At 47.0% G+C, this 14,146-nt stretch overlaps 1 protein-coding gene across 3 annotated transcripts in view; it reads right to left on the bottom strand.

The window, feature by feature from the left end:
* Nucleotides 1–14,146, bottom strand: part of TMEM132D (transmembrane protein 132D) — a 771,513-nt gene that overhangs the window by 102,403 nt on the left and 654,964 nt on the right. For all 3 annotated transcript variants that reach the window (XM_021072330.2, XM_084994331.1, XM_084994330.1), the window contains exon 5: nucleotides 1,906–2,049. In XM_021072330.2, coding sequence (XP_020927989.1) covers nucleotides 1,906–2,049 — 144 coding nt within the window. The remainder of the gene's footprint in view (nucleotides 1–1,905; nucleotides 2,050–14,146) is intronic.

Raw genomic sequence — 14,146 nt, 5'->3', positions numbered from 1 at the left:
CAAAGGTGGGCGGCCCCTGGGGGAAACCAGCAAAGAGGTCATCGCCTTGACCGAGGAGCGTTATAGTGGCTTGGGCTGGGGTGGTGGCAGGACATCATGGGAAAGGGTGGGGTCCTGGGTGTCTTCCAAAGGCACTGCCAACAGGATGTGCTAAAGGACTGGATTGGGGGGAGAGAATGAGAAATCAGGGATGAGACAAGATACGGGTCTGAGCCACTGGAGGGATGGATGTGCCACACAATGACGTGAAGGAGCTTCCGGAATAAGTGGACTTCGGGGTGTTATGTAACGTGTCACACAGCTCTGTCATTTTCCCACATCCCTGCTTTCTCTCAGAGCAACGAAGGACTACAGGGAGGAGTCTCTAACTTGAGGTCCTGACATCTGAAATGGGACCTAGCCCTCAGTGGAGATTCAAGCTGCATTTGTCCACTGCCTTCCTGTGGGTGGAAATGCTCCCTGGGGTTCACGTGGGGCAGAGAGATCTGGGGGGCCCTGTGCAAAATGGGCAGGGAGGCTGGGCTCTGACTTGTCCTGGGACCACGAGGATGGGAGTCCCCTTTCTCAGCCCCACCAGCCGCCCTGCACCCCTCGCTATCCTGGGGCATTTGCTGGGAGGCTGGCCCAGGGGATGCACGCCATGCCTTTGCTTCCAGTGTGGATGGTGGCAGCAGAGTGACAAGCTTCTTTCCTCTCTAAGTTGCCTGGCAGAGCAAACTCAGAGTCCCAGAGGGCCTTTGTTTTGGATGGTTTTTGCATTCAATTTAAAACCAGAAAGAAGAAGCCAGAGAGAAAGAAGGGGTCCTTGGCATTAAAATGAGGAACGGCAAGAGCTAGTCACCTCATCCCTAAGTCACAGAGAACTCCACAGGCTGGCTAGAGGGGTAGAGAATGGTTTCTTCTCTTTGTCCGCTGGCCCATGCTGGGAGTCAAAGCTGGGTATAACTGTATACTTTTTTTTTTTCCCTTCTTTTTAGGGCTGCACCTGCGGCACATGGAAGTTCCCAGGCTAGGGGTCAAATCAAAGCTGCAGCTGCTGGTCTACACCACAGCCACAGCAACGAGAGGTCCGAGCTGCATCTGTGACCTACACCACAGTTTACGGCAATGCTGGATCCTTAACCCACTGAGTGAGGCCCGGGATTGAACCTGTGTCCTCATGGATACTAGTCAGGATTGAAACCTATTGAGCCACAATGGGAACTCGAGTAATTGTATACTTTGTACCCCTGCTTTTATACAAACGCTTTGTACTATGGCATCACCTAAGAGCGTCACAGCATACTCATCCACCTGACTTCTTTTTTTTTTTTTTTTTTGCTTTTTTTAGGGCCACACCCATGGCATATGGCGGTTCCCAGGCTAGGGTGCAATCAGAGCTACAGCTGCTGGCCTACACCACAACCACAGCAATGCCAGATCTGAGCCTCGTCTGCGACCTACACCACAGCTCATGGCAATGCTGGATCCTTAACCCATTGAGCAAGGTCAGGGATCAAACCTGCAACCTCATGGTTCCTAGTTGGATTAGTTTCCACTGCACCATGACAAGAACTCCTCATCCACCCAACTTCTGATGCCCCTTCCCCCCTTCCCAGCCTGGCAGTGGGGGGACAGTCACCTCCATTAGGGTGGAGGTCCCTCATCTCACCGCCAGCTCCCCAGCGGTGGGGAAGAGGCCACAAGCATTTGAAAACTCGGGCAGTCAGGGGCCTTCATAGACCAGGACTGCTCCCCACAGCAGTTTCTCATCCTGTCCCATTCCTGGGCAGGGAATGAAGTGACAGGATAACCAGAGCGGGATGGGGGGGTGCCCCCTGGGGACTCCTGTGTCCCAGCCACTCGATAAATATGGATGCTGACATGACAGCGGATTTCTGCGGGGACCCGGCGGTATCAACTTGCCTTAATGACATCATCATCAGACGATCGGCACTGCACAGACTGGAGCAGGTCTGCCACGGTGCCGTCCTCCTCCACGGCGACCACCTTCACCGGCACGGCCACCGTCTTCCCCGTGAGGATGGCCGTGTTCAGGATTTCTGCCTCCTGGAAGACCAAACACACCCTTCCGTCACATCCCTTCCCACCTGCAGAGTGCCTTCCCCAGCCTCCCAGCAAAGAACTCCACCCCTACCCAGGCTCCAAACCTGGTGTTCAGAGAATGTTCTGCCTTCCCCCGGACTTCCGCAGGGAGAAAGTGATGGGGAAGGGACATTGTATTGGAGGGCAAAGGATTAGATGTATCTTTGTGGGTTTTTTTTAATGGCCACACCCATAGCACATGGAATCTTCCCAGCCAGGGGTTGAATCTGAGCCGCAGCTGTGACCTATGCTGCAGCTGCGGCAACACCAGCTCCTTTAACCCACTGCACCGGGCCAGGGTTGGAACCCTTGCCTCCACATCGACCTGAGCCACTGCAATCAGATTCTTGAGCCACTGTGCACAGCGGGAACTCTGAGCAGATTTATCACGAATACTGTGTTTGACAGACCTCAGCCAGTGCCAGGAACTGTCTTGAGCACTTTACAAATATGGACCTGTTAGCTTTCACAGCATCCCAACATGCATCAGTATTAGATCCATTTTGTGGATGGCACAGAAAGGTTTTGTCACCTCCCCAAGGTCACACAGCTAGGAAATCGTGAATCTGGGAGTTGAACCCAGGAAGTTCAACTCCTGAGTCCATGGGTTTGCCATTCCAACTGGCTGAAATTCATACACAATGATTCCAAAGTAAGTAGCCAACTGCTGGCCAGAGGAGCAAGGTGTTTAGTTAGTACTAATACCAGAGTTGGGGGGTGGGAGGACAGGTGGAGGCTGGGACAAACCTTCGCCCTGTACTCTGTCACGCCAGCTTTTTTTCATTTCCTGTCAGTTTTCCAGGCTGGGTCCTGACCTTGTCTGGAATGCGAGAATGGCCTCGATGACACGCCCACAGCCCCACCAATGTGACACACATGTGCACAGCATACACACACACATCCACATACCCAGACATGCATTAATTACGTCCTTCAGAGCTCAGCTCAAAATATGTGTCCTTCGAGATGTACCCATCTGCTTGAGTGATTTGCTTTCAGAGCCCAGAAAATGACAGCCCCTCAGAGCCCAGGAAAGAAAATCATGGCCTCTCCTTTGGGGCACCTGACACAGTTGTTATTTTATTGTTACTTGTAGGTATTCAGTCCTTTTGTTCCCCTTCTAGACTGTGGGCCCCATGGGCCGCACCTGCTTTCTGCTCCCCAGGACCTTGCCCAGGGCCTGTGGAAGGAATGGAGAAGGACCCAGCAAGGGAGGAACTGGAGTCTGCATCACGACATCGTCATCACAATCACCACCATCATTAGAGTTCCCGTCGTGGCTCAGTGGTTAACGAATCCAACTAGGAACCATGAGGTTGCCGGTTCGATCCCTGGCCTTGCTCAGTGGGTTAAGGATCCGGCGTTGCCGTGAGCTGTGGTGTAGGTTGCAGACGAGGCTCGGATCTGGCATTGCTATGGCTGTGGCACAGGCCAGCAGCTGTAGCTCTGATTAGACCCCTGGCCTGGGAACCTCCCTATGCCTCAGGTGCAGCTCTAAAAAGACCGAAAACAAAACAAAACAAAACAATCACCACCAAGATCAGCACCACCACCACCATCATCACATCACATCATCTCCTTGCTCTGTATCTCAGTCCTCTGTGCATGAATCCCTTCTCCCCTTTTATCTTATTTTTTAAACTTGAATTCTAGGGAGTTCCTATTGTGGCTCAGCGGGTTAAGAACCTGACTAGTATCCATGAGCAGGCAGGTTTGATCTCTGGCCCTGCGCAGTGGGTTAAGGATCCAGCGGCATTGCTATGAGCTACACGTAGGTCTGCAGCTACAGCTCCCATTTGACTCCTTGCCCAGGAACTTCCAGAGGCCACAAGTACAGCCCTAAAAAGACACAAATAAATAAATAAGTAAATAAATAAATAAATAAATAAAATTGAAGTCTAGTTGATTTATTATATGTTAGTTTCAGGCATACAGCAAAGTGATTCGGTGACACATACACATATACCCATTCTTTTTCAGATTCCTTTCCATTATAGGTTACTGCAGAATGCTGAGCAGAGTTCTCTGTGCTCTATAGTAGGTCCTTGTTAGTCATCTATTTTATATATAGTCGTGTGTATATGTTAATCCCAAACTTCTAATTTAAACCTCCCTCCCCCCTTCTCCTTTGGAAATCATAGTTTATTCTCTTTTTAAAAATAATAACTACTTTATTTTATTTATGTTTTTGTCATGCCCGCAGCCTGTGAAAGGTCCAGGGCCTGGGGTCGAATCCGAGCCACAGCAGTGACAACCTGAGGAGCTGCCAGGAAACTCCCATAATTTGTTTTCAATGTCTGTGAGTCTGTTTCCGTTTTATAAACAAATTCATTTGTATCATTTGATTGATTCCACATAGAAGCATTATCATATGTTATCCGTCTGCATTCCTGGATTCCTCAAGGCAATCTTCCTTGACGCTGAGCCATAACCCTTACCCTGCACCCCTCCCCCCAGGGCGCCCAGGCCTTCTTCTCTTATCCTTATCCTCTTGTGGTTTGTGAACTGGCACAGTCCTGGGGGATCAGCGAAGCCCATTTCTCAGATGGAAAACTCTGGACCCCAAGAAGCAAGAATCTCACTCCTCTCTGCAGGGATTGACTCCTTGAAACAGAGATCAAAGTCCCCATATAACTGGCCGTCTCCGTATAACAGCACTTCCAAGGTCTAGCCCAGGACATTCTTGGTTCAGTCCTCACCCTGCACACGCCAGCCATGTTCCCAAGAGGTGTGTGTCAGCACACACTTGGAGCATCCTCTGCACGTCTGAACCTGTACGGCTAGCCTTGGTATGGCCACAACCAAACGTCTGCGCGGGCACGAGGAGCTGGCTGGGGAGGCTTTAACATCCCTTAGAGACAGGCTTGCAAAGATGCCTGTTAATTCGATTTTCATGTGAAATCGCAAACGCCTGTTTAGCCGCACGCGCGCCAGAAGAAGGCATAGAAGTTTATCATCTTAAAATTACATAACCACTTTCCTTATGTTAACTTTCTATTTCTTACATAAGATCTTACTTTTCCTTTATAGGACTAGGTTCATTTTATAATTAGCTCATTTGGTGTAGCCTTTGAATATGATTATATATAAATAGACATATATATACACATATACACACATATATATATATATATATGGTTTCATTATTTTATTTCTAAAAGGCAAGACTACAGTTTGTAGCGTTCTTGAATTTCAAAGACTACGCCTCATACTTTCTGAAAATTTGCCTAGGCCTGTCTGAAAATATACCTAGGCCTCCAAATGACCCATTGCTTAGGCACTATTTTTTTCTCTCCTGTGGGTTCTGAGCCTGATTTCATTTTACTTTGAGTATGAACATAGTAAAATAAAGAAGGAGCCAAGTCAGAATGTGGTGCTACTTCCCGATGCCTCTGGGGAGAAAAAAGGCCAGGCATATTTTTCTACTCGAAAGGGCAGAGATCAAGAGGAACGATTCACACTTTGGGAAGAAGTGGGAAAAGGCATTTTTAAACTCTCAGGCCCAAACTGGCCCATCTCAAGGGGAAAAACAAAAAACAGACTAGAGAATGAGCATGCTGATACAAATTTCGGGGAAAACAATTTTGCACACCTGTGATAGAAAAGAAAAGAGGCTGTCTGCGCCAACAGTGAAACTCAAAAGGCCTTTAAGCATCTGCACATTCAGGTCAGCATCCTAGGAGATGATGCTGAGATAACCAATGGGCAGCTGTGAGCCTGTAGGTATGGGGTGTTTTCTTAGCCTGTGAACAGAACGCAGCATTCTGCCTGCAGAGCCTTGGTGGGGATTAGTGACTGAGCTTTCAGGTGTGATACTTCCCTGCCTTCTTAGTGTTTCCAATTCTTTTTGTTTGTTTGTTTGTTTTTTTGTTTTTTAGGGCCACACTTGCAGCATATGGAAGTTCCCAGGCTAGGGGTCAAATCAGAGCTGCTGGCCTACACCACAGCCACAGCAACGCCAGATCTGAGCCGCGTCTGTGACCTACACAACAGCTCATGGCAGCATCAGATCCTTAACCCACTGAGCAAGCCAGGGATCAAACCCGAGTCTTCATAGATACTAGTCGGGTTCATTAACTGCTGAGCCACAACGAGAATTCCCCATGTCGAGTTCTTAACCGTCTGAGCCACAATGGGAACTCCAAAAAACTTTTTTTTTTTTTCCAAAACCTTTCTCAACATAATAAACTATGGATATGTTTTCATGGAGTTACACACATAATTACCTTATTTGGGGACAGTTTCACGGAATTTCATTGTATGGGTATAACACAATTCATTGAACCAATCCTCATGGATAGATGTTTAGGTAATTTTCACTCTTAGGAGAAGCATTGCTGCCAATGAGAGGGGCAGGCATCTCCTGAGAAAGCGCTGTTGTGGTTCCGATTGGTAGCCCCAGGCTCGCCTTCTGCCTCCTGGACACTGTTCCTGCCAGCAAGGCCTTCCTGCGAATGTGCCAACACAGCTGTGGAACTGCAGGCTGGCACCAGAGGCCAGGAGGAGGCAGAAAGGGAGACGAGAAACTGACTGTGGCCCTGGGAAAAGAGACAACCTCATAAGTGAGGCCATCCATCCTTTTCTTGGAATCTAACTCATTATCGTCTATTGTAAGGAAAGAATAACTGTCCTCATTTTGCTGGAGAAATGCTGACCCATGTCTTAGTTTCAAAAGCCCCCAGAAATAGAGGCTGGGACTAGGATGCAAGGGCCATTTATCTGGGAGGTGCAGGAGACATCCGTAGGGAGTTGGGAAGTGATCTGGGGAAAAAGAGGCAGGCAGTGAATGGGTATGTCCTGCCATGGACCACAGAGGGGCTGGAGCTTAATCCTGGAGGTTGATTTCTATCATGAAATACACCACATATACTATTTTTTATTTTATTTTATTTATTTTTTCTGTTTTTAGAGCTGCACCCGCAGCATATGAAAGTTCCCAGCCAAGGGGTCAAAACTAGTTGAGTTTGTTACTGCTGAGCCACAACGGGAACTCCCACTGTGTAGTTTATGTATTTAAGTATGCTGAAATGTATGAGTGTATATTTCCCCATGGGGAAATGATCTAAAATACACTCCTAAAAATAATTCCACGGAGGGGCGAGGGAGCTGGGGAATTTATACAGCAGCTCCTAGGGGCTGACCATTCTGTGGCAGGTGCCTCCTGCTGCGTGTGCAGGTAAACAGCCTCCTACTGTCCCAGAGAAAGTCCTGGCAGACAGGAGCACTTGGCATTGGTCTGGAGCACCCAGCCATGGCAGGGTGCAAGGGAAATGCATACAGTGCTGACAGTCTGCTGTGACTTAGGTGTGAAATAATTTGTCATACGGAGGTCTGGCGGCTTGGAACCCACACGAGAGTGTTTGTTTGTTTTTAAAAATGTTTCCTCATGCTTCGAGTATCTTGGTTTTCTTTCTGAGCACAGTCATTTATTCACAGGCAGTCTTGAAAATTAATTTTCCGACAGAGGCACAGAGGAGAGGAAATGATGGATACAGGAAAATATTTTATGAGAGGGGGGCTTTCTAAAAACACATCAAAAACAGAAACAGACTCACAGACATAGAAAACAAACTTATGGTTACCAAAGGGAGAAAGGGGGGAGGGATAAAATAGGAGTTTGGGATTAGCATGCACACACTATATAAAAGAGGTAAACAACAAGGACCTACTGTAAAGCACAGGGAACTATATTTGATATCTTGTAATAACCTATAATGAAAAAGAATCTGAAAAAATATACACACACATATAATGTAGATTTATGTATATATGTATAGGTACACACACACACACACACACACACACACACACACACATATCCCGTATATGAAATAGTTAATCAATAGCACAGGGAACTCTACTCAATATTCTATAATATAATAACCAAAATCAGGAAAGCATCTAAAAGAGAATGGATATATGTATATGTACATGAATCACTTTGCTGTACACCTGAAATGAACACAACAATGAAAATCAACTACACTTCAGTAAAGAAAACTTAAAAAACACATCAAGAGGCAGATCTGTGTGTTGGAGACAGTTTGTAGCTCACTAGCGTCCATCCTGCCTTCCTGCCTACCTAACAAAATGTCAACTGTGAGGCTGTAAAATGCCCGGTTGAAATGCTTGCATTTTTTTTCTTTTGGCTGCCCTTAATCTGTGACACACTTCTAGTGCATGAGATATAAATGGCAGTCACTGGGTGAAGCTTCCAGAAAAGTCTGTTTGAAAAATAAAAGCAGATTCTCAGGGGTGTTTTGCATCTTCCCTTATTTCCTGCCCACTATGCATCGATGATGCTGGAGCTGGGGCTGTATCTCATATCCCTGAACTTGGAGGATGCTGTTGAGGGCCACATGGTCCAGGGATGTACCACGGGAAGCTGTGTGGGACCTGTGGGTTCCAATCCCACCTCGGACACCACCCACTGGGTGACCTTGGGCAAAATTTACTGAGCTCTGGATGCCTCCATTTTTTCAACTATAAAATGAGGATCACAGAGCCCACCTCTTGCCTTGGCCCTAGGTTTAGGTGGGTTAATAACTGCAGAATGTTTGGAGTTCCCATCGTGGCGCAGTGGTTAACGAATCTGACTAGGAACCATGAGGTTGCGGGTTCTATCCTTGGCCTTGCTCAGTGGGTTAAGGATCCGGCATTGCTGTGAGCTGTGGTGTAGGTTGTAGTCTCGGCTCAGAACCCGCGTTGCTATGGCTCTGGTGTAGGCCGGCGGCTACAGCTCCGATTAGACCCCTAGCCTGGGAACCTCCATATGCTGCAGGAGAGGCCATAGAAAAGGCAAAAAGATTAAAAAAAAAAAAGAAAAGAAAGAAAAGAGAGTCTTTGCAGATATAATTCGTTAACATGGGTTAGAGTAAGTCCTAATGCAATGACTGGCATCTTCATAGGAAGAGAAAACACAGTCAAAGGCACAGGGGAGGTGGCCCTGTGAAGTCGGAGGCAGAGATGGGGAGGAAGCAGGTACCAGCCCAGGAGCCTCAAAGGTGCCAGCACCACCAGAGGCTGGAAGAGGCAGGAAGGATCCTTGCTGAGAGCCTTCAGAGGGAGCGTGGTCCTGTCAACACGTTGACTTTGGACTTGGGGATTGCTGAACTGTGGGAATTCCATTGTTTCAAGCCACCACATATGGTCCAGCAGCCCCAGGAAACCAGTACAAAGACTGAGCCCCAAATAGAAGCAGCTTGGGTGCTAGCTGCCCCAGAACACAAAGATTGGACAGCTCCCTCCAAACATATCTGGAGAGAAGACTAATATCCTGCCCACTTCCTGTGTGTGTGTGTGTGTGTGTGTGTGTGTGTGTGTGTGTGTCCTGTTACTCTCAGAAAATCACAATCCTATCTGACACCACCTAGAAGGAAGAAATCCTGATCAGTATCCACAGGTCTTAGGCTGAAGCGAGTAACTTAAACTGTTTACTACCCCTAATAAGAAGAAAACAATTTTTGGAGTTCCCGTCGTGGCGCAGTGGTTAACGAATCCGACTAGGAACCATGAGGTTGAGGGTTCGGTCCCTGCCCTTGCTCAGTGGGTTAACGATCCAGTGTTGCCGTGAGCTGTGGTGTAGGTTGCAGACGCGGCTCGGATCCCGCGTTGCTGTGGCTCTGGTGTAGGCCAGTGGCTGCAGCTCCGATTCGACCCCTAGCCTGGGAACCTCCATATGCCGCGGGAGCGGCCCAAAGAAATAGCAAAAAGACAAAAAAAAAAAAAAAAAAAAAAGAAGAAAACAATTTTTACTTTCTTCTTCTACAGCTGCACCTGCAGCATACAGAAGTTCCCAAGCTAGGGATCAAATCAGAGCTGCTGCCACTGGCCTACACCACAGCCACAGCAACACTGGATCCGAGCCACATCTGCAACCTACACCATAGCTTGTGGCAATGGTGGATCCTTAAGCCACCGAGCGAGGCCAGGGATCGAACCTGCATCCTTGTGAATATTAGCTGAGTTCTTAACCGGCTGAGCCACAACGGGAACTCCAGAAGAAAACAATTTTTGGCCTTCAACATTATTGTGAGTTTTGGAGATTATTTTATTTATTTATTTTGACTGGACCCAGGGCATGTAGAAGTTCTCAGGCCAGGGATGGAACCCCAGCCATAGCAGTGACCTGAGCCATAGCAGTGACAATGCTGGATCCTTAACCCACTGAGCCGCCAGGGAACTCCTTTTGGAAATTATTTTAATATGTGGTTCTGAAATGTTAAACTCCAGGAACAAGGTTGTAACAGAATACATGCAGTGTCAAATGCATCCACTGTTCCCTCTCTAAACAAAAGCATTGCAGATGAAGCTTCAAGCATCCCACAGAAAGAGGGCAGGGAAGGCAACGTCCTATAAAACAAAGGAAATGGAGCCCAGATGGAAGCTCCTCTTTGGGTGGTAATGTGGGAAGCGTGGCGTGGGGTGGGCATTTGGGAAAGCTGGTGGCTCCCCAGGTCTCAGCAGTACCAGCCCCAGCCCCTTCTCTCCGAGCAGGGTGTTTCCCATCTTTTAACTCCATGAGAGAGAAATTTGAAAGATGGGCGTTTTGTGGAGGTGGCAATAAAAGTGAACTGCACACTCAGCCCGATTTGACTTGGATTTTACAAAGATAGCGTTTCCTACTTGGGGGGGGTGGTAATGAGGACAGAAGAAGAGAGTCTAAACTCTCCAGCAGATAGGATTTGAGTGATGTATTAAAGACAAGTTCCTTCTAATAGTTTTAAAGGAAAATAATGAGTTCCTGGGATGACAGCCTTTGTTTTGTCCTGCTCCCAACTCCTTCCTCATAACTGGATACCTGTTTTTCCTTTGGAGAAAGCATCTCTTCTCCTTAGAACTGAAAATCATGATAACCTTCCAACCAACCCTGGGCCGGAGAAATTATAATAGTCAGGATCTCTCTCTCTCTCTCTCTCTTTTTTTTTTTTTTTTTAGGGCCACACCCATGGCGTGTGAAAGTTCCCAGGCTAGGGCTTGAATTGGAGCTGCAGCTGCCAGCCTACACCACAGCCACAGCAACAGCAACAGGATTAAAGCTGCATCTGCGACCTACACCACAGCTCTCAGCAACACCGGATCCCTAACCCACTGAGAGAGGCCAGGGATTGAACCCGCATCCTCATGCATGCTAGTTGGGTTCAATACCACTGAGCCACGACAGGAACTCCACAGTCACGCCCTCTTACCCTGGGATTTGAATTTCATTTAAGAAGAGAGGCAAGAATCAAGAATGCTTGGGTTTTGTTGGTTTCACTGGTGGCACCTGGAAAAATCTAGGTTGTCCTGTTCTCTGTATTTCCACTAAGTTTTCTGTCTTTTAAGCTATTTTATCCATTCTTTGTATTCATTTAATAAATTGGGTTTTTTTGTTTGTTTTGTTTTTTGTCTTTTTAGGGCCGAACCTATGACATATGGAAGTTCCCCAGGCTAAGGGTTGAATCAGAACTGCAGCTGCCAGCCTACACCACAGCCACAGCAATGCCGGATCCTTAACCCACTGAGTGGGGCCAGGGATCAAATCTGCATCCTCATGGATACTAATCAGGTCCATTAATGATGAGCCATGATGGGAATTCCCTAAATTCTTCTGCAGAGGCCTGGCCTCCAAGGATTAGCTGACTGAAGGCTGGAAACATGGGTATAAACTCTACACCTGGGCACAGGCTCCCAGGATGTAAGAAGAGCCCTGGGCCAATCCCTGGGAAGTTGTTCGAATGACTCAAAGTGGGACCAGGTCAGGGATGTGCCCAGGGGAAGGGCACCAGACAAAGGATGTGACAGCAGCTCCAGAAATGGCCCCAGGTGTTCCAAAGTTGCCCTCATGTTGAGAGAGAAATTCCCCATGACAAACTCTGGGACAGGGAGCTCCCAATGTGGCTCGGCAGAAATGAACCCAACTAGTATCCATAAGGATGTAGATTTGATCTCAGGCTTTGCCCAGTGGTTTAAGGATCTGGTGTTGCTGCGAACTGTGTTGTAGCTTGTAAACACAGCTTGGATCTGGCTTGGCTATGGCTGTGGTGCAGGCCTGCAATTGTGACTGATTCCCAGCCGGGGAATGTCCATATGCCGAGATGCAGCCCTAAAACAAACAAAGAAACAAACAAAAACTCTGGGATGAGTATTTCACTTAATTTTTGAAAAATGAAACATACCTGGACTTTCTCATTGACATGGAGCTATGTGGCCAGAAATCACACTAATTTAAATAGCAAGTTTCAGAAGGAATGCTTCTTCACTTGTCTGCATATCATCATCCTTGGAGAGACTAAAATACCCACTTAATGAGACCATATCAAATGCTCCACTGAAGCAAAGACCCAAACATGATGGTGAACCTACAGGTCATCAGGATATGAGGGATTCATACACCCTGAATCAGGGACCCACAGTAAGAGAACTGACACCATCTCAGGAGCTGACATTGCACTTTTGGGACCACAGCTTATTTCTGTGGTCCCAAAAGAATTTTTTTTTTTTTTTTTTTTTTTTTTTTTTTGCAGCATGCGGAAATTCCAGGCCAGGGACTGAACCCAAGCCACAGCACAGACCTGAGCCATGGCAGTGACAATGCAAGATCCTGAACCCAGTAAGCTGCCAGGGACCTGGGAGCACAGTTTAGATCACCCTACGAGTTGCAACATTCTTACTCCTTGCTGATACTTCTGCAATTTTCCATAGTGTTAATAGGTACTCAATTTCTTACCATATTTACCCATTCTTCAAGATATCGTAGGAATTCCCATCTTGGCTCAGCAGTAATGAACCTGACTAATATCCATGAGGATGTGGCTTTGATCACGGCCTCCTTCAATGAGTTAAGGATCCTATGTGCCATGAACTTCAGCATATGTCACAGAGGCAGCTCAAATCCAGCGTTGCTGTGGCTGTGGTGTAGGCCAGCAGCTGCAGCTCCGATTCAACCCCTAGCCTGGGAACTTCCATATGCTGCAGGTATAGCCCTAAAAAGATAAATAAATAAATAAGGTATCTTGGAAACAACGTTCAGTCTTGAGAAATAGTGTGTGGGCCAAAGATCTTAGTTGCAGATGACAGAATCCACTATAGCTCATTTCACCTGGAAGGGATTTGCCCAGTGTGGACAGAGCCCTGCATTGTTGACAGGGTTGAAGGAATAGACTCCAGCCCACCTCCCAAGATCAACACCCGGAGCCACACTTTGGGCCCACCATGGACTTCTGTCATGAGTAAGAAGCTGACATATCAGGCAGATGATTCTAGAATCTCAGGGCCTCTTTCCGAATCTCAGGCAGCCAAATGTAGGCCCACATACTTCCTCTTCCTCACGCTGGAAACAATATTGCAGGTGCATTCAACTGGCAGAGATTAAAACACAAGCCTAAACCCTCACACATTTTGCTCTCTCTCAGGGGAGGCTGCATAAGGTAGATTTTTGGAATTTACCTAGAGAAGATGAGATTTACACCACAGGGAGCTCTAAGAATGCAAAAAGCATACCTTTGGGGCAGATACAAATGATGGTTTTCCTACTATATATGTCAACACTACATGCGATGGTATTTTTCTGATGTTAAAATACAAGAAGGCATATTCTGTTAAGTCTGCTAATTCTCTTAAGTTTGATCTTATTGGCATTATTCACCCTCTGCTCTTGATGCCCCTCCAGCGACGCAAACAAATAGTATCTTATGATTCTTTGTCCATGGCAGGCTGAATTCTAGGACACCAAATGTCAAAGGGATATAGGAAGAGAGAATTTAGTTTTCATACTAAAATAAATACACCGCTGAGTTAAAAACAGATGCCCAGATCAGGTACCAAAAAATGATTTTTCCCCTTCCTGCTAAAATATATCATATCCAAAATAACATTTAAAATATGGTGGAGGGACCCTGAAACACTGGTATGGCATGGGTACCAGTCCATCAGAAGAGATGCCTGGTTCATCAGCCTGGACATCGGTGAGTATACCATGCAGGTGAATTTCAGCTTATGCCAAAAAAGGGAAGTCTCAGAAAATACGCCATTTGCTTCCTGTATTTTCCCTATTTTCTACCCCTGGGTTCACATGACTTAT

The sequence above is a fragment of the Sus scrofa genome, chromosome 14 (assembly GCF_054392235.1).
Source record: "Sus scrofa isolate SSC_HxYL_T2T_F1_AM1 chromosome 14, Sscrofa_HxYL_maternal_Yorkshire_Landrace_v2.0, whole genome shotgun sequence".
Classification (NCBI taxonomy): Eukaryota; Metazoa; Chordata; class Mammalia; order Artiodactyla; family Suidae; genus Sus; species Sus scrofa.
Note: the sequence above shows the minus strand (reverse complement) of the source record. Positions and strands in the feature narration are given on the sequence as shown.